Source organism: Dendropsophus ebraccatus, chromosome 8, assembly GCF_027789765.1.
Source record: "Dendropsophus ebraccatus isolate aDenEbr1 chromosome 8, aDenEbr1.pat, whole genome shotgun sequence".
In the NCBI taxonomy this organism is placed as follows: Eukaryota; Metazoa; Chordata; class Amphibia; order Anura; family Hylidae; genus Dendropsophus; species Dendropsophus ebraccatus.
The window spans coordinates 14495728-14514699 of record NC_091461.1 but is presented as its reverse complement, the minus strand read 5'-3'; the positions used below and the strand labels follow the sequence as shown (position 1 = coordinate 14514699).

Here is an 18972-nt window from a genome sequence, read left to right as displayed (position 1 = left end):
CCATGTTGGAGGCTTGGACATGATGGATGAGGATGTGAGCACAGACCTGCTACAACAAAGAAGGTATCAGTCAATGAAGGGGTGCGGAGAACATCATGGGATCACTCTCTGATTGTACAATGTAACTCCACCTAAATAGTGGAGAGTTTAAAGAGAAGCTGGAGTCCGGAACGAAACAGTGACATCCAATGTCCAAACCTGAATCATAGGCATGCCGGTTGTCACCTTCCCTTCATGCAGATTGCCTCTAGTTTTGCTATGCTCCACCCACAATAAAAGAGATTGTTGTACTGTATAGGAGGTAGAAAAGGAAAAAAATGATAAAATATAAAAGAATCTTTAAAATATTTTTTTTTTGCAAATTATCCAAACTGAACCCTAACTCTATACTTTCTTGTCCTCTTCAGTGTCTTCAGCCGCCTCTAGCCTCAGGGACAGTGCCACAGCCAGTGATTGGCTGAGCGGGCTGTCACTCTTAAGACACAAGAGTTACCACCGGCCCAGCCAATCACCAGCTGTGGTGCTCTCCCTTCTCAGTCAGTCAGTGATTGGCTGATTGGGCTGTCACACTCGGCAGAGTGAGGAGGGACAGCATTGCGGTCAGTGATTAGCTGAGCAGGCTTATACAATTTGTAGAGAAAGGAGTATCACTCAGTAGTGTATGAAGGTGGAAAGGAGTAAATCTAGTATAGATAGTAATCCACCGGTTCCAAAATATGGAAATAAGGACAATGTAGTCTTGGGTAATTAATTGCAAGTGCTTTTGTGCATCATTTATTGCGTAACAAAGGTGAACACAGACATATCCCGACGTTTCGGTGAATGCACCTTTCTCAAGGAGTCTATGAATATGAAATACAAAGATCAACATGAAGTTATAGTACAAAATCAGGGTAGACATGATACACAAGTAATGGTAGCAGTGGTGTACATGGTACAAGGGATGTGGGGAGGAAACCCCAAGGTAACATAGTAGATAAGCAATAATACATGAGATACGGAGTATATAGGCAGGGTACAAAAAACAACTAATGGATTCAGAGGAGTTTCTAGGCTTAAGGATGAGTAGAGAGAGTAATGGTGTAATCCATGGCTACAGAAAAAACATATGCACAAAATTAGTCATATATACATACATACAAGCGTATTGTTATCTAGTAATGTTAGTACGGAGTAGAACAGTGCAAAGTCAGAGTACTATAGTCCAGAGGAAGAAGAGGGGAACACACAGGGGGGGGGGGGGGGGATATATGGAGGAAGAGGAATACCTGGAAGTGGATGTCAACAGGGGTGGAGGATGGAGCTTGGTTGGCAAGGCTGCGCCTGCTGAGGGGAATAAGGTATATTGAATATCGGGGAGAGGACGAATGCATTAGTGTGTGGAGCTGGGGTTAATATTTACCCTAGAGGAGTAGTTCCGGGCGAGATGTAGGGTTCCACACGTGGTGTGTGAGGTGAGGCACCGGATAATACAGCTGAAGAGGAAAGAGGAAGGTAAGCAATGCTAGCCACTGTGGTAGGGGAGGATGAGAGGGAGGAGATTTAGTTACCTAGGCATAGATATGGTGAGGAGCGTAGTTCTGCGAAGCTGGGTCGCGGGTGGATGACGCGGTATCGCTGCGCCGGGCCGCTATTTATACGCGCGGCGCATGCGCAGTGAGTGGGAGGCGGGACTGGGTGACGTGCGGCCGTGGAGGAGCGTGATAGGATAGCGCTCCATAATGTGGATAAGGTGGGCGGAATGGGGTGGGGATGGGGCGGACGCGCTGGATGGCAGGGGACAATCCATGCCATGGGGCCGGGGAGGAGCGTGAGCGATGACGCTCCATGATGCTGATGTAGGGGGCGGGGAAGATACATGATACTGATGTGGTGGGCGGAATGGGGTGGGGATGGGGCGGACGCGCTGGATGGCAGGGGACAATACATGCCATGGGGCCGGGGCGGGGCGTGAGCGATGACGCTCCATGATACTGATATAGGGGGCGGGGAAGACCCATGATACTGGTGTGGTGGGCGGAATCGGGCGGAGTAAGGGGAGAGAGACGGATGCGGTGTGAGGTGCAAGGATAAAGAGAGGTGGAATATGGTACTAGTGGCCTGAGTATGTAAACACCAGTAGGGACGGGGAGATGTAACCAAGATGGGTAGGACGGTGCTATGGATGGGATACATATATGGGATAATGCATGTACTAAGGAGGGGGAGGTGTAAATGGGGAGCAATAAGAGTGCTTAGGGGAAAAAAAGGGGGGGGAAAAAGGGGGAAAAAAGAAGGGGGGGGAAAAAAGGGGGAATAGCAGAGGGGCTGTCAGGCTATGCACTGTTCATACTACCTGTCAGTCGCGGGAGCGGGCAAGGGTCACACCTGTGAGGAGGTATAAAGGTGTTAATAAAGTCAAACAGCAGGATTGTGATGACACACAGCATATCATATCCTAGGTAAAACCTAAGCATAAAGATATATAATGTTGAAATAAAGAAATATCATGTTAAAATAAAGGTGTTGATGGATACATTAGGGTCAAGGTAGACTCGTTATAATTTAATTGTACAGAAGTTCGTATTCTCTGTTGAGTCCACTAGGTTCCAGTGTTCCCAAAGTGTGGATCCAGTAGGCCTCTCGTTCCTTCAGTCTATGGATCCGATTGCCACCTCGGCGTGCCGAGGGGATCTGTTCAAGTACCTGGTAGCGCAGTTGGGAAATATTGTGTTTGGCTGAGATAAAATGAGCTGGTATGGGTAGCAGAGTGCGGGCGCATCTGATGGTTGATTTATGTTGTGAGATGCGGTCTCTTATATGCTGGGTGGTTTCACCGACGTAACCCAGGCCACAGGGGCACTTGATGAGATAGACAACATAGCTGCTATCGCATGTGTGGAAGCCATTGATTTTGAATTTCTTGCCTGTGTGGGGGTGAGTAGCATAGGAACCCTTGGTGATATTGGAACATTGGTGACAGTGGAGACAGGGGAAGGTGCCTCTTTTTTGTGTTGCTAGAAAGGTCTGTTTGTTTATTCTATTGGTAGGTCCTATGTCAGCCCGTACTAGGCGGTCACGAAGGTTTGGTGATCTTTTATGACACATGAGTGGTGGGTTCTGGAATTCCATGATATCAGGATAAGCCTGAGTCAGGATGTTCCAATGTCGTCTGATGTTTTGTTGGATGAGGGGTGAGAAGGGATGGTAAGTGTTGACAAATGCTATCCGTTTAGTTTCTGATCTACTCCGTCTGTTCGTAAAGTCGATCCTAGTATGGTCGGTCGTGTGACACGGGTAGCCTCTATTGGTGAACTTACTGGACATCTCATCCAGTCGTGTCTGTCTAGTAGTGGTGTCAGTAACAATGCGATTAACCCTGCAAAATTGGGATTTGGGTAGGGAATTCTTAACCGATCGTGGGTGACAGCTAGAGAAGTGTAGGAGGCTGTTCCTGTCGGTGGGTTTGACATAAAGGTCAGTGGTGAGTCTACCAGTGTCATCCTTGATGACCTGTGTATCCAAGAAGCTGATGGTCGAGTTATCATGATGCATAGTGAAATTAAGTCCTGGTGTGTGGCGGTTGATGTCATTAAAGAACTCTAGTAATGTGTCTAGAGTGCCTGTCCAGATGCAGAAGATGTCGTCAATGAATCTCTTCCAGAGTTTGATGTGGTGTGTCAGGTGGTGTGTGTAGATGACTGTATTCTCAAAGTTGGCCATGAATGCGTTAGCATATGGAGGTGCCACGTTAGAGCCCATCGCGGTGCCAGCCGTCTGTATATAGTACTGGTCACCAAACAGAAAGAAGTTTTTGGTTAAAATGATACGGAGAAGTTCAAGGCAAAAGTCCTTTTGGGATTGTGTTAATGTATTGTCGTTATTGAGGAGTATACTGGTGGCAGTAATGCCGTCGTTGTGTGGGATGCATGTGTACAAACTGCAAACATCAAGGGTCACAAGGATACTGTCAGGGGGGACGGGGCTGGCTTCGTTGAGGTGGGTCAGAAAGTCAGATGTGTCTAACAGGAAAGACCGTGTTTGTCTGACTAGGGGAGTCAGGATTTTTTCCACAAATATGGCCAGAGGTGATAGGATGGAGTCGGTAGAGGCCACGATGGGGCGACCTGGTGGTTTCTGGAGGTTTTTGTGAATTTTGGGTAGGGTGTAGAACACCGGGGTCACTGGGTTGTTGTTGGTAAGGAACTCTTGTAGGTGGTTGTCGATGGTTTTAGATTGGATAAACCTATCTAGGATGGATTGGATGTCCCGGGATATCTGTGGGGTGGGGTCCCTGTCAATGGCCTTGTATGTATTTGTGTCATTGAGTTGTGTTTGAATCTCGGAGATGTAATAGGAGCGGTCTAAGACTACAATGGCCCCGCCCTTGTCTGCTGGTTTAATGATAAGATCTTTGTTTTTGGCTAATGTGTCAAGTGCGATGCGTTCAGTGTGGGGGAAATTGTTTTGTAGACGGTAATTTCCTTTGCGTATCTTGGCTATGGTTTGGTTAATATCTCTTTGAACTAGGGAGATGTATGTTTCAATGGGGTGGTGGGTCCTGGGTGGGTTGTAAGAGCTGCGATTGCGAAGTCCGACACCCTTCAGGGTGAACATCCCTGTTGGTGTTGGTCTTGCGGTGTCTGTAGGTATTTTGTCAAAGTGAGCTCTCAAGCGCAGTGTCCGGAAAAACCGGAAAAGTTCTTGATCGAGCTTGAAGCTATCAAATCGTGGTGTGGGACAAAATGAGAGTCCCTTCTGTAGGAGAGACATCTCGGCTGGTGATAAAGTCTTAGAAGAAATGTTATAGACAAGAGGTTCGGTTCCTACCTGGGAACGGGTCTGCATCCTGGATTGGTGTCCTCTGGAAGTGGCCTGGTTGGTGCGGTTACCCTGGCGGTTGCGGTTCCTTGGGCCATGGAACACTCTGCCTCGGTATGATCCAAGATCGCTACCCGAGCTTGAGGATGCCTGGTCCTCTGATGAGTACTGTGGTTGTCTATTGGAGCGGTGGCGAGGAGGTAGGGTTTCTTGCCATTTGTAAACCTGGTCTCGCAGGTAATCTTCGGTGTCTCGGAAGAACTTGTTCCTCTTTTTGTCTTCCAGCTTAGTCTTGAAGTCGTTTGTTGTTTTGTCTGTGTTCTGTTTTAACGCTGACCAATCTGAGCAGGCTGTCACTCTTGCGTCTCGAGAGTGACTGCCTGCTCAGCCAATCAATGACTGGCTGTGGCACTGTCTCTCAGTCAGTGATTGCCTAAGTAGGCTGGCGGCAGCTGAAGACATGGAAAAAGACACCAGGGGAGTGTGATAAGGTTAATCTTTTTTTTTTTTTTTTTTGGGTGGGGGGGATTTTGTTAACAAAATTCCACCTGCCTTGTGGAATAAAGCGTCTTGCATACAGCTGGTGAGTGCCGCTACTGACAACTATTTTCGGGATTGATTGTGTGTGACCATGGCAGAGCACCTCCTATGATGTGATTAACTGTTGGTTCTTAGGGCCCTATTCCACGGGCCAATAATGTATACGACCGCCAATCTGCTATTCCACGACCTGATGATCATTTAGCGAGGGCTGCAGGGACATCGTTACCAATGTCCTTGCAGCCCTTTCAGCATACATTACCTAGCAGGGCTTCTCCTCCTCTCCGTCTTCATCCCGGTCCCGCTTGCAGCATCAACTCCGGAGTGGCGGCACCGAAGCTGCTGCTGTGCGGGACCAGGATGAAGACAGAGCGGAGGGGAAGCCCTGCTAGGTAATGTATGCTGCTTGAATCGTCGATCACCTGCCGCGCACCGCACCGCGATGCGTGGTGGGTGACCAAAATTTTAGGTTTGGGCCTAAATAAATGATGAGCCGATGACACGATCATCAGCTGATCGTTTTCTCTATTCCACCGATTATCGCTCCGTGGAATAGGCTCCTTAGTGCCAAGCCCGTGTTTGCATTTGAGAGACCTGACTATACAACTATACAAATTGCATTGGCTCTAAGGAGCTTGAGGCCACACCCCTGAGGATCTGCTTTACCTCTTTACTGTTTTATCATTTATCATATTTTGTCATTTTAGGATCAGGGAAATGCCCATTCTTCGAGCTGCAAAAGAGAACGATGTGGAGCTTCTGAGGGAGATTCTATCATCAGACAGATGTGACCCCTTCCAGAGAGGCAAGTTCTATTCTTGTGTATGAAAGAGTGTGCATCCTAACATAAAATCTACCTACACAAGTACATGGCCCTCATCCTGAAGATGTGCTTTAGTATACTAAGCTATTACATGGTTTTGTATCTGGCAGCCATAACTTAATGAATGATCACTGGATCATCTCTTGTTTTTTGTGAGTCTCTACCCCAAAAAACACAAAGCACTAGTTATCTACCATGACTGCACTAAATACTTTGTGTGCTCTATTTTATCAGGTGCTTTAGGTGAAACAGCTCTGCACATGGCAGCCCAATACGACAACCTGGAAGTGGCAGAAATTCTACTAACTGAGGCTCCATACCTGCTCAACCTCCCCATGACTTCTGAGATCTACCAAGGTAGATATCCTGCAGGGACATCTGGCTAGTCCCATGTTTTGAGACTCGTAAATGAGGCTCTTTATGTATATTTGTATTTTCTGGGGGCAATGAACCTAGGTTTTCACTGTGTTGAGCACTTTTACTAGCAGCCTACCCTGTCTACTTTAGCTGGCCTTCCTGAGATGAATGATCATTTCGTGATGGTGGTCTACTAGGCATTGCTCCTGCCTAGCTAGTATCCTACTCCCCACTGATGGATGGATCTTTGGCTTTGGTATTTCCTCCATTTTGTATCCATAGACTTATAAATTGAGTTGGACATTAACTGGAAGGACCACTTAATATGATGGTTTTGATGGTCTCCATACAGGAGCCACCTCTTAGCTGGGGCTTTCCCGGAGGAATATCTGGCTAATCCTGTGTTTTAAGACTCTTAAATGAGGCTCCACAGACTCTTTTTGCATAGTTATTTTACAGAATTCAGACCATGGTTACCTTACCACAGAGTTGTATAATTGATTGGGAATAGGACTCTTATTCACCGCTCCCTATACACAAGCAAGAAAACATCTATCATTCAAGGCCGATGGATCTGAGCCCTGTTCCCAGCTGACGTTGGTTGGGGGCGTTGGCTTGGCCTATTACACTATGCTTGCAGTGAAAAGCAGAATATTAAGCTGCAGTCTCGTCTTTTCTTATTGCTCTTTGTCCACAGGGCAGACAGCTCTTCACATCGCTGCCGTCAATCAAAACATGAATTTCGTCAAGATGCTCATACAGAGAGGGGCTGACGTCTCTTCTCCAAGGGCGACCGGTAGTTTCTTCACCCAGAAGCCTCATGGCCTCTTCTACTTTGGTAAAATAGTTCACCCTCTTAATGTGGTTTTTTTTGGCTCTGAGTTCACCTATCCCTCTAGCCCCATGCTGCTTCAGTATCTCTACAGAGCATACTCTGCAGCGGTGGATTCTGGGATATTTACTTTATAGCAGTCTGATATACTAAACTAAATCTTCATCAGTACAGTTAGGCATTCATATCATGGCAAACAAGAAGACTGCTTTATGGGCTTATGAAGGATGAGAATCAAAATCTGAAAAGTTCTAAATTGTCCTGTTCTGCATGACCAGACAAGAATTGAATTGGCAGTGTGTAATACTTAACATTGCCTGTGGTGGTGCTGTTGGAAAATTCAACACTTACTGCTAAGTTCCCACATAGAAAACAGCTGAGAACTGGGATTCGAGGCAGTTGGAATTTGCTATCCACCTATATTTAGGCGACCCTTCGAACAAGAAGGGGTTTTCTAAAGTGAAAAACAACTTTAGAGGTGACTTTTTCACATAGCAGGTAATGTGGAAGGAATGCGGCTCAAGGCCCCAATCCCCTCCCCCCCCCCCCTTTTTTTTTTTTTTTTTTTACAAGAGAGCGATTGGAGAATCATCAATGTTACAAGGACAGCATATTTACTATTTTGTTAAAATTTTTTTGAAAATTGCAACTGTTTTCTTTTTTTGGAAAATACTAAAATTATGGTTTTACCACAATTTTATTTACTTCTTGGGTAACTTTGTAATGCCATGAAGCCCTAGACTAAAAGCTATTGTTCTGACTTCAGAATTTGCAGTATAATCATTGATATGTCAATGTAAAGAAATAGAGTCTCGCACTCACCAACTTCACAGATGCAGGTGGTTTATTGCAGACACATCGGAGCTGGTGCAGCGGGGAGAGGGAAGGTGGAGAGGTTCCGAGCCCGACGAAGCGCCGTAGCAGGCGTGAAACATTGTTGCTCCCCTGTGAACGCACCTGCCTCTCCACCTTCCCTCTCCCCGCTGCACCAGCTCCGATGTGTCTGCAATAAACCACCTGCATCTGTGAAGTTGGTGAGTGTGAGACTCTATTTCTTTACATTGACATTTGCTCTCCTCTGCTTTGCCTCTGCACCGCAACTCAGTGGTAAGGACACTATCGCTTACAGCCGCAATCTCCTGTCCCATACGTCCTGATTTAGTGTTCCCAATATCAGCTAGTGCCGGTCGTCATCTTCTCCACACCACATTTACATAATCATTGATATGTTTTTACATTTTCTTTTTAGGGGAACATATTTTAAGCTTCGCAGCTTGTGTTGGAAACTCAGAAATCGTCAAGTTGCTTGTAGAGAATGGGGCAAACCTTCGGGCTCAGGACTGCTGCGGTGAGCGTCTATTAGTCTACGAGCCTCTTGTCCGATGATAAAACGTGTTTATTTTCTTGCTAACTGACCGGTTCCTCTTTACAGGAAACACTGTCCTTCACATTCTGACCCTCCAGCCCAACATGTCCAGGTCCTGCCATATGTATGACCTCCTTCTCTCTCTAGACACTAAACTGGTTGTCCCAAGTTTGGACCAAATCACAAATGATCAGGGTCTCACTCCCTTCAAGATGGCTGCCGCTGAAGGAAACGTTGTTGTAAGTGATTGTACATCACTATTTGGAGGCTGTTTCTGGATATCGCTTATAATTTACCTTACTTTTGTCCCTTATCTGTAGATGTTCCAGCATCTCCTCAAAAAGGGAGTCAAGACAGTGCAGTTAATGGGTCCAGCTACCTACACCCTGTATGATCTGACTGAGATTGACTCCTGGGGGACTCCATGTTCGGTTCTCCATCTCATTGTCACCTCTCGAAAGGCGGAGGTAAAGAAGACAATGCTCTTTATGGTGTTTCTTTTTGTTTGTTTATTTTTTATATTTTTGCCGTTTGATTTTGCTCTTATAGATTTGGAAACTATCTTGCACCACAATATATAATAGTTATTTAGATATGTAGAATAGTTATTTGGATATGTAGGGTTTACTCCATGTAGGATACCCAAACATGTTTGTGGCATTATTTTGCCAGGCCCGCCGGATTCTGGACATCTCTCCAGTGAAAGAGCTTATTGATGAGAAGTGGCAGAGGTTTGGACGGCCATATTTCTGGCTTCTGGCTGCAATGTATGTGTTGTATATGACCTGTGTCTCTTTGTGCTGTGCTAATCGTCCTCTCACGGCTCCACATAACCGGTCATCAAATCCCCGGGATATTACTGTTATGGTAGAAGTCAGCCTACTGGTAAGATTGACTCTTTTTTTTAATGAAATTTTAGATTACAGTAGGAAAAAATTTGAATATAAAAAAATAAATAAAAATAATGGGGGATGGATTGGGGCAAAAAGTTAGAATAGTTGGGTGTTTTTTTTATTATTATCAACTCAGGTGCTTACATATTGTTTGTCTTTCCCTTTTTTTTTCTTTCTAGGAATCTTACAATACGCCAATGGATGAGCTCAGATTAGTTGGTGAAATTATCTCAGTTATTGGGGCGTTGGTGATGTTACTCATAGAGGTGATTACATCTTAGCTGATATGGTATCTATTCTACTTCTGCTTATAATTCTCCAACAATACCGAACAGCATCGGCACCCACCGAATGTACACAGATGCTTTATTTCAGGTCAGGTAACAGACATAGACCAAGTGCATTCCAATAGACTAGAGCGACAACTGTTTCACGCTGTCCGCGCTTCTTCCCGGCTCACATACGTATGTGTGCATTTGGTGAGTGCCGCTGCTCTTTGTTATCGTTGGAGATTCATGAATGCTATTTGGCTGAGCACCACTACATTGGACTGGTGGTAAGAGAGATCCAGCTGTTGTTGGAGGTCCACACTGTGTGGAGGAGCAGGAGCACCCACTACATTTAATCTCTTATTGACATAATTATATAACTGGCTTCCTATTTTTTGATTATATCCGAAATTATTTATCTTGTGATGATTTATTTAGTTTTATACTGCAAATCGTCTATAACTACAAAGTTTAATGATAAAATTTGATAAAATTCTGGCGTTCACAGCCACCACTAGAGGGCACTCAGAAGTATACTTTACACTGGTTTAATCTAAGATCAACAATCTAATACTGGACATTATTAGATCAGAGTTTTGATGATTTTACTGTTCCTAGATCCCTGTGCTAGTGAGAACACGAAGTATCTCCTTACTCAAAGACACAGTTTCAGGGGGAATCTTCCATTTTATTCTGTAAGTATTTATATTTAGCTATATAATATAAAACTAGAGAAAAAGGAGCTGCTGCAGCTCACACCCATGGCTGACACTAATGCCTCTTGGCTACATTTAAAAACCAATGCCAGGATGTTGGTATTCATTTGATATAACCACATTGCCTCATGTACTGTGTGCAGGTCTTCTGGACCACATAAGTCCCTACACTAAACCAACACTGTGTCGGTCAGCAACCGCCAACCCCGCACAGCAAGCAACAACTGGGAAAGGGGCCTCAGAATAGCCCTGCAACCCCACTTTCACAGGACAGAACCCACAGGGCCCCCCTCACACCCGCTGGCGCCGCCGGCGTAGAAGGCGGCCGCCAAGCAACACAAGTGTGAACAAGGTGTTACTTCTCGCCAAACCACCAGAAGGTAGAATTGGAGAAAGAGGAGGTACTTACCATATGTTCACATGTGCTTCCTGCTAATTGGGGTCACATGGGTCTTACAAAAAGGAGTGCTAGCCACTCAGAAAAGGGTGAACCGTTGGGTTTGGTCCTGCCCCCCCCCTTTCCTGTTGTCACTTGCCTTGCGGGGTTGGCGGTCGCTGACCGACACTGTTGTTTTAGTGTAGGCACTTATGTGGGCCAGGGGACCTGCACGTGGTACATGGGGCAATATGGTTTGATCAAATCATATACCAATATCCTGGCGTTGGTTTTTAAATGTAGCCGAGTTGCATTAGTGTCAGCCATAGGTGTGAGGTATAGCAGCTCCTTTCTCTCCACGTTCGTATTTAGCTGTTGACCTCTTTATTTTTCTATTCTATAATTCATATTGATCATAATAAAATTATCATAATAAACTTAAAGCAACTGGTCACTAGTTTCCTACTCTCACAACAATTGATGATTCTCTCTCGAAAAATGCGCAATTTTAGATTAATCAAAGTTGTAATTACATCTGGCAGTGGGATTCTGTTTTATCATCATAGTCACCAGTCCTGATTGACAGATCTTTCCCTGTCCACATTTCGCAAGAGATCTGTCAAACAGGAGTGAATGTCTGATGGCCTTACTGTAAGTCCTGGGGGGATTTGAATACTGTGAGCTGCAGTTAGGACCCAGCAAAGGAGACCTATCAAATAGATACATTTCCAAAGTTACTGTTTTTATTGTTCTTCTCACTTGTTAATACAGAGTTTTCTTCTCCTGCTCGGTACTTCTTACATTGGCCCTGAGGCTCACAAACTCTAGAGGAGAAGTCATCCCCATGTCCTTGGCTTTGGTGTTTGGCTGGTGCTATGCTATGTATTTTGCACGTGGATTTCAGATGCTTGGCCCTTTCACTGTCATGATACACAAAGTAAGTGGTTGTGATATAGAAAAGGGACCTCTTAGAACATTCTAGGTTTTTGCTTAGAAACATGGAATCTCAAGGACCAGAAATTTTAAAATGATGAAATTGATTTACATCCATATTTCTGTCCATAGTGAAGCCTAATGTGGCAGGTATAGTCTTATTATAAAGACTGTAGGGCCCCTCCCAGATTTTCCAAGATTGGGCTGATGGAAATATCCATAGTGTGAACATACTCCAACAACCAAGATGGGCTCAGGCCTGTTATCCTCTTGTTTATAGCCTTTGGTCAATACATTTAAAGATTTTTTTATTTTTTTTTTTCATTTTAGATGATGTTTGGAGATCTCTTGAGGTTTTTCTGGCTTATGGTGGTCGTCATTATAGGATTTGGCACAGGTAATAACAACCATCATTGAAGAACGGGTATTCCGGTATAAGAAAATGTATTTAAATTAAGTGTGGTTTTTTATGATATAGTTTAAACTTCACAAGTTTAAAAGAGAACTACTGCACAATAGGGGGAATTTATCAATAGAATTTGTGCCTATTTTTGGATGAACAATTGAATTTTTTGCTTATTTTTGCCCAGTTCTATTTATGAACCAGTATTCACAGGTGAATATTTTTTAGGATGTGACTTTTTTTTTTCTTCTACCTGTTTGGATTATTCACCCAAAAATTTGTCATCAACCAGGATTTGTGCCCAATTTATCATTTACGACTTTTTAAAAAGTTGCACAAACCGGTGCAGGCCTACGTCTGGTCAGCACCAGTTGAATTTGTTTGTGCAATTTTTTGAGAATACTCTATTGACAAATTTATGAATAATTATTTCTTTAAATCAGTCCTATTCGGCTGGGTAAAAAACAGACCGACTTGGCAGATAATCGCTCTGTGTAATATAAACAACGTTCAGCTGATGAAAACGATCATCAGCTGGTTGTGTCGTTTATTTCACGTGTAAGAGTGATGTGCGACCGACAGCTGATGACTGTAAAAAAATAATAATATAGTTTAGACATACCTGTCCACGTTGCCACCACTGGAGCTTCAGAACCGTTCTCTGAAGTGACAGGCTGCTCAGCCAATCACTGGCCAAGAAGGAAACGCTGCAGCCAGTGATTGGCTGAGCGGTCTGTCACTCACTTCAGAGACGGAAATTTCTCCGGTGACTGTGGGCAGAAGCTAGGACGACACAGAGGATCATGGTGAGGTATGTTTAAACTTTATTATTTTACACTTTTAAAGCAAGAGCTGCATGGACATCAGTAACGATGTCCATGCAGCCCTTGCTGCATGATTATCGAGCCATGTAATAGGCTCAGTAAGCAAGTGCCAATCTAGTAGATGGTCGCTTGTTTACATTAGTGATAGGGCTGTGTAATATGGCCCCTAGACTCAGTAGTAAATGTCCCCCAACGTGTTTTGTCCCCAGCTCCATATCCCCTGATGTCACAGGAGGCTTGGCTGGATCTTGTCTCAGTAGGGGCTTTTGATAGAATAGTTACCCGCACTCCACTTTAGTCAGTGGCCAGGCCAGGAAGATGATCGTCAAGAGCAGAAATCAGATGAGTATTCGACCAGCGTATATCTCCGATGCATGAAATCCTGGTGGCTCATGGAAACCTGGAGTGGATCAAAAAAATTGGGATGAATTTTTTCTAAAAATTTTGAACCGATCAAATTTATTTCAGCACTAAGCAGCAGAATTATGAGAAATGAAGCCAGTTACAGTCCTGGAGTAAAACCTGGAACATTATTAATATAAATGGTAAATTCAAGGTCTCTAAGCATTTAGGATCCTCAGGATCTCCAATGGTCATTGGTAGAAGATTACAAAGTGAAAATCAGGCACTTTTTCAAAATTCAATACTCATCCTAATACTTGTGTCTTCTATTCCCATTGTAGCTTTCTATATAGAATTCCAGACCCAGGACCAATCACAGTTGGGAGTATTTTACAGCTACGCCTTGTCTCTGTACAGCACCTATCAGCTTTTCATCAATGTCATCAACTCACCGGCAAACTACTCCGTCGACTTCCCGCTCATTTTTAACATAGTTTATTTTTTCTTCACTTTAATTTCCAACCTCCTGATGATGAGTCTATTGATTGCTATGATGGCAGACACACACTGGAGGGTGGCCCAGGAGAGAGATGAGCTCTGGAGGGCTCAGGTCAGTGGAAATGATAGACTGTCTCTGCACTTTACTTGATCAATATTGGCCAGGTAGCCAAGTGTAAGAAAACATTGGTGTATATAATAGTTGTTACTCCCAGTCATGAGTGAGACATCGACTGATCTGCTTTTATACATTACAGCTGGCAGCAACCACGGTTATGTTGGAAAGTAAGCTACCACGTTGCTTCTGGCCTCGTCTTGGCATTTGTGGAGCTGAATACGGGCTTGAAAACCGGTGGTATTTATGGTGAGTCCATTCATAGACAGATCCTCTACACTGCACCACACAGGACACCTCCTCTCTACTACACCCCACAGGACACCTCCTCTACACTGCACCACACAGGGCACATCCTCTATACTGCACCACACAGGGCACATCCTCTATACTGCACCACACAGGACACCTCCTCTATACTACACCACACAGGACACCTCCTCTATATACTACATAACACAGGACACATCCTCTATACTACACCCCACAGGACACCTCCTCTTTATACTACATAACACAGGACACATCCTCTATACTGCACCACACAGGACACCTCCTCTCTACTGCACCACACAGGGCACATCCTCTATACTGCACCACACAGGACACCATCCTCTATACTACACCACACAGGACACCTCCTCTATACTACACCACACAGGACACCTCCTCTATACTGCACCACACAGGACACCATCCTCTATACTGCACCACACAGGACACCTCCTCTATACTGCACCACACAGGACACCTCCTCTATACTACACCACACAGGACACCTCCTCTCTACTACACCACACAGGGCACATCCTCTATACTGCACCACACAGGACACATCCTCTATACTACACCCCACAGGACACCTCCTCTATATACTACATCCCACAGGACACCTCCTCTATATACTACACCACACAGGACACCTCCTCTATACTACACCACACAGGACACATCCTCTATACTACACCACACAGGGCATCTCCTCTATACTACACCACACAGGACACCTCCTCTCTACTACACCACACAGGACGCATCCTCTGTGCTACACCATACAGGACACCTCCTCTCTACTACACCACACAGGACACCTCCTCTATACTACACCACACAGGACACCTCCTCTCTACTACATCACACAGGACACATCCTCTCTACTACACCACACAGGACACCTCCTCTATACTATACCACACAGGACACCTCCTCTATACTACACCACACAGGACACCTCCTCTCTACTACACCACACAGGACACATCCTCTATACTACATCACCCAGGACACCTCCTTTATACTACACCACACAGGACACATCCTCTATACTATACCACACACAGGGGCGGTCTTGGCATTTCTGGGGCCCCAAGCGAAGTTATGTCTGGCCCCCCCTCGACACGCAATCCAAAACAATAGACCGCTGTGTGTTGCCCCCAGTAGTATATACCCCTTGTGCGCTACCGCCAGTAATATATACTCCTTGTGTGCTGCCCCCAATAGTATATACCCCTTGTGTCCTGCCCCCAGTAGTATATACCCCTTGTTTGCTTCCCCCAGTAGTATATAGACCCCTGTGTGTTCCCACAGTTATATATAGCCCCCCGTCTGCTCCCCCAGAAGTATATAGACCTCCTGTGTGCTGCCCCAGTTGTATAAAGACCCCCTGTGTGCTGCCCCCAGTTGTATATACCCCCTGTGTGCTCCCCCACTAGTATATAGGCCCCCTGTGTGCTCCCTCAGGGGTATTTAGCCCCCCTGTGTGCTCCCCCACTTGGATATAGACCTCCTGTGTGCTCCCCCACTTGGATATAGACCCCTGTGTGCTCCTCCAGTAGTATATAAACCCCCTGTGTAGTTCCCCCAGTAGTATATAGACCCCCTGTGTGCCCCACCAGTATTATATAGACCCCTTGTGTGCTGCCCCAGTAGTATACATACCCCTGTGTGCTCCCCCAGTTATATATAGACCTCCTCTGTGCCTCACAAGTAGTATATAGACCCCCTGTATGTTCCCCCAGTAGTATATAGACCCCCTGTGTGCCCCACCAGTAGTATATAGACCCCTGTGTGCTCCCCCAGTAGTATATAGCCCCCCTGTGTGCTCCCCCACTTGGATATAGACCTCCTGTGTGCTCTCCTAGTTGTATATAGACCCCATTCTGCTGCCCCAAGTAGTATATAGACCCCCTGTGTGCTGCCCCCTGTAGTATATAGACCCCTCTGTGAAGCCCCAGTAGTCTATAGCCCCCCTGTGTGCTCTCCCTGTTATATAGCCCCCATGTGTGCTCCCCCCCATTTATATAGACCCCGAATGTGCGCTCCCCCAGTTAAACAGACCTCTGTGTGCTCCGCCTCCTATATAGTATATAACACAATAAAACAAACACTTATACTCACCTGGGTCCGGGCGTCTCCTCTCCTCTTCACTCTTGTGGCCGCAGGAAGGGTTTTCCCTGCGATAACAAGAGGCCGCACTCCCCTTGTCCTGGCGCCGATGCTCCAGTGATGTCACTGGAGCGCCGGCACCACAAGGACAAAGCTGCCACTTGTGACCGCAGGGAAAACACTTCCTGCGGCCACAAGAGTGACTGACAGGAAGGGAGCCAATGTCTCCCGCCCTGTCAGTGCTGCTGCTGCATGTAACTATGAGCGCTCATTACGAGTGCTCATAGTTACAGTTCAGAATGGCAGCAGCGAGCGGGGCAGCGGCCCTGTCCAGCGGTCTTGAGCACAAGAGCGGGCTTGGAGGCCCCCCTGGATGTTGGGGGCCCCAAGCGATCGCTTGGGGTGCTTGGTGCCAAAGACCGCCACTGACCACACAGTACACCTCCTCTATACTACACCACACAGGACACCTCCTCTATACTACACCACATCACACAGGACACCTCCTCTATACTACACCACACAGGACACATCCTCTATACTACACCACACAGGACACCTCCACTCTACTACACCACACAGGACACTTCCTCTATACTACACTGCACAGGACACATCCTCTATACCACACAGGACACCTCCTCTATACTACACCACACAGGACAGATCCTCTTTACTACACTACACAGGACACATCCTCTACTACACCCTACAGGACACCTCCTCTATACTACACTACACAGGACACATCCTCTACTACACCCTACAGGAGAGCTGACAGATCCTCCCTACTATTTCTTTTTTCAGTATACAGAAAGAACACCAGGAAGAACCGGGCATAATGGTTGTGTCACCAAATATTAGTACATCCCAGGATGCACAGAATGTGCGGAAGAATTCGACAACTTCAACCAATGGGGATAACAGAGAAAATGGACACACCACAGCTCAGAGACGATCCAGCCAAGGGTGGCAGATCCTTCGCAGAGCAACAATTGAACAGTTACAGGGCAACGATGAGCAGGAAATCTATTTTATTTAGTAATAAACTTTATTTCCAATAAATATGCTTCACTTTGGTTTGAAATAAGACACATAACACAACACTGGCAATCCATATGATTAGAGATGAGTGCTCATCTAAACCAAGCCAAGTGCTTTGTTTGGTCTGCGCTCCGCTCATCAATCTGCCGGCCTTTCACCGTTGCTCCGCTCTCTGCCGCTCCTCCCAGGATGCTGGGAAAAAGCTGGATCCAATCCTGGGAAACTTCTCCCAGTTTTCAAGGATTGGATCCATCTTTTCCTCTGGAGCTGGGGTGGAGCCACAGGGAGCGGAGCAGCGCTGAAAAGCATGAACATAGTCAGCAAGCTGAGTCATCAATGAGAGAATCAGCAGAGTGTCAGACATAAGATAGCAGCGTGGTCAATCAGGGCAAGTGGGTTTAGATTCAGGTGAGACAATGTCAGCAACAGGATAGGCAATCAGTACAGAAAGGGTAATTCGAGGAATAGACACGAGTCATGATACACAGATACACAGAATAGCAGTGGAATAGCAAACAGGGCAACTTTGCTCAGGAACACAAGGATCCAACAACGCTCAGGCAAGGAGGAACAGTTGGAGCAACTCTAAGTAAATGGAATAGGCTTGGTGGAGGCAGAAATAGGTGAAAACACATTGGCCATTTAAATCCCAGATTTGTGGCCATATGCATTCCCTGGTGGATGGAGGCAGCATTGTAGCAGCAGCTGGAAACTAGTAGCAGAGACTTGCAGGGATGCTGGTAAACACCAGTAGATCCAGAGCCAGCGAAGAGTGCAGCAGCTATGAATGAGCCCAAAGTGGTGAGCATCGCAGGCAGGACCAGTACCAAGATGACGATAGTGATAGCAGGACGCTAGTGAGTGCTGTCTAGCGGCATTGCATCCCCCAGCTTTAACATGAATAGAGGCTGGGCTACACTTTTCTCAGCAGAGAGGCTGTCCTCCAACTCCTCACTCTATATTAAACTTACCTTCTTCCTCTCACTAAAGCAGAACAAGCTTCTTGCCTCCTTCTGGAAGGCTTTCATCTATGTGTGTGAGTCCTTTAAATTGCTCTCAGTCTTTCTTGGTACATTGCAGTTACAATGGCATCACAGTACGATACAACATAAAAACAGTACAAATCAGTAGACCCTTCAAACTGACCCTCTCGACAGCATCACTTATGAACATTTAGCCGTTTGCAAATTTAGTTTAATATAAAATAAAATGCAATTTTTGTTGCAGTGAATTTTTGTCATTCCTATTCAGCAAGAAGACAGGCCAAACATGATTATTTCATCAGTTTACAACAGGTCGTATAATGTAGTCCATAGGTAGCGATGTACAACTTGATAATGGGGCAGTGCGTTCATCATATCACAGCTTCTCGAGGATTTGGCAGTCATAGTCCAAAAAATAGTTTTAATACTGTCTTCTGGGGCAAATGTCCATTCCTTTATCACTGAATTCACAT

The 18972-nt window shown here is 45.6% G+C and overlaps 1 protein-coding gene across 1 annotated transcript; it reads left to right on the top strand.

Annotated features, from left to right (window-relative positions):
• LOC138799966 (transient receptor potential cation channel subfamily V member 6-like) lies at window positions 1-17514 on the top strand. Its single transcript, XM_069981771.1, has 15 exons — window positions 1-63; window positions 6048-6145; window positions 6398-6520; window positions 7218-7358; window positions 8602-8700; window positions 8785-8957; window positions 9039-9185; window positions 9391-9603; window positions 9791-9877; window positions 10499-10575; window positions 11744-11909; window positions 12236-12302; window positions 13816-14084; window positions 14230-14336; window positions 17280-17514. The coding sequence occupies exons 1-15, from the start codon at window positions 20-22 to the stop codon at window positions 17512-17514; spliced, it is 2046 nt and encodes a 681-aa protein (XP_069837872.1). The 5' UTR covers window positions 1-19.
• The last annotated feature ends 1458 nt before the right edge of the window (window positions 17515-18972 follow it).

Excerpts from the sequence above, each read along its gene's own strand:
- LOC138799966 (XM_069981771.1), top strand. The coding sequence starts at position 20 with ATGATGGATGAGGATGTGAGCACAGACCTGCTACAACAAAGAAG. Across the intron at positions 6,146-6,397 it reads ATGTGACCCCTTCCAGAGAG|GTGCTTTAGGTGAAACAGCT; the intron begins GCAAGTTCTATT and ends CTATTTTATCAG. Across the intron at positions 9,186-9,390 it reads TCACCTCTCGAAAGGCGGAG|GCCCGCCGGATTCTGGACAT; the intron begins GTAAAGAAGACA and ends TTATTTTGCCAG.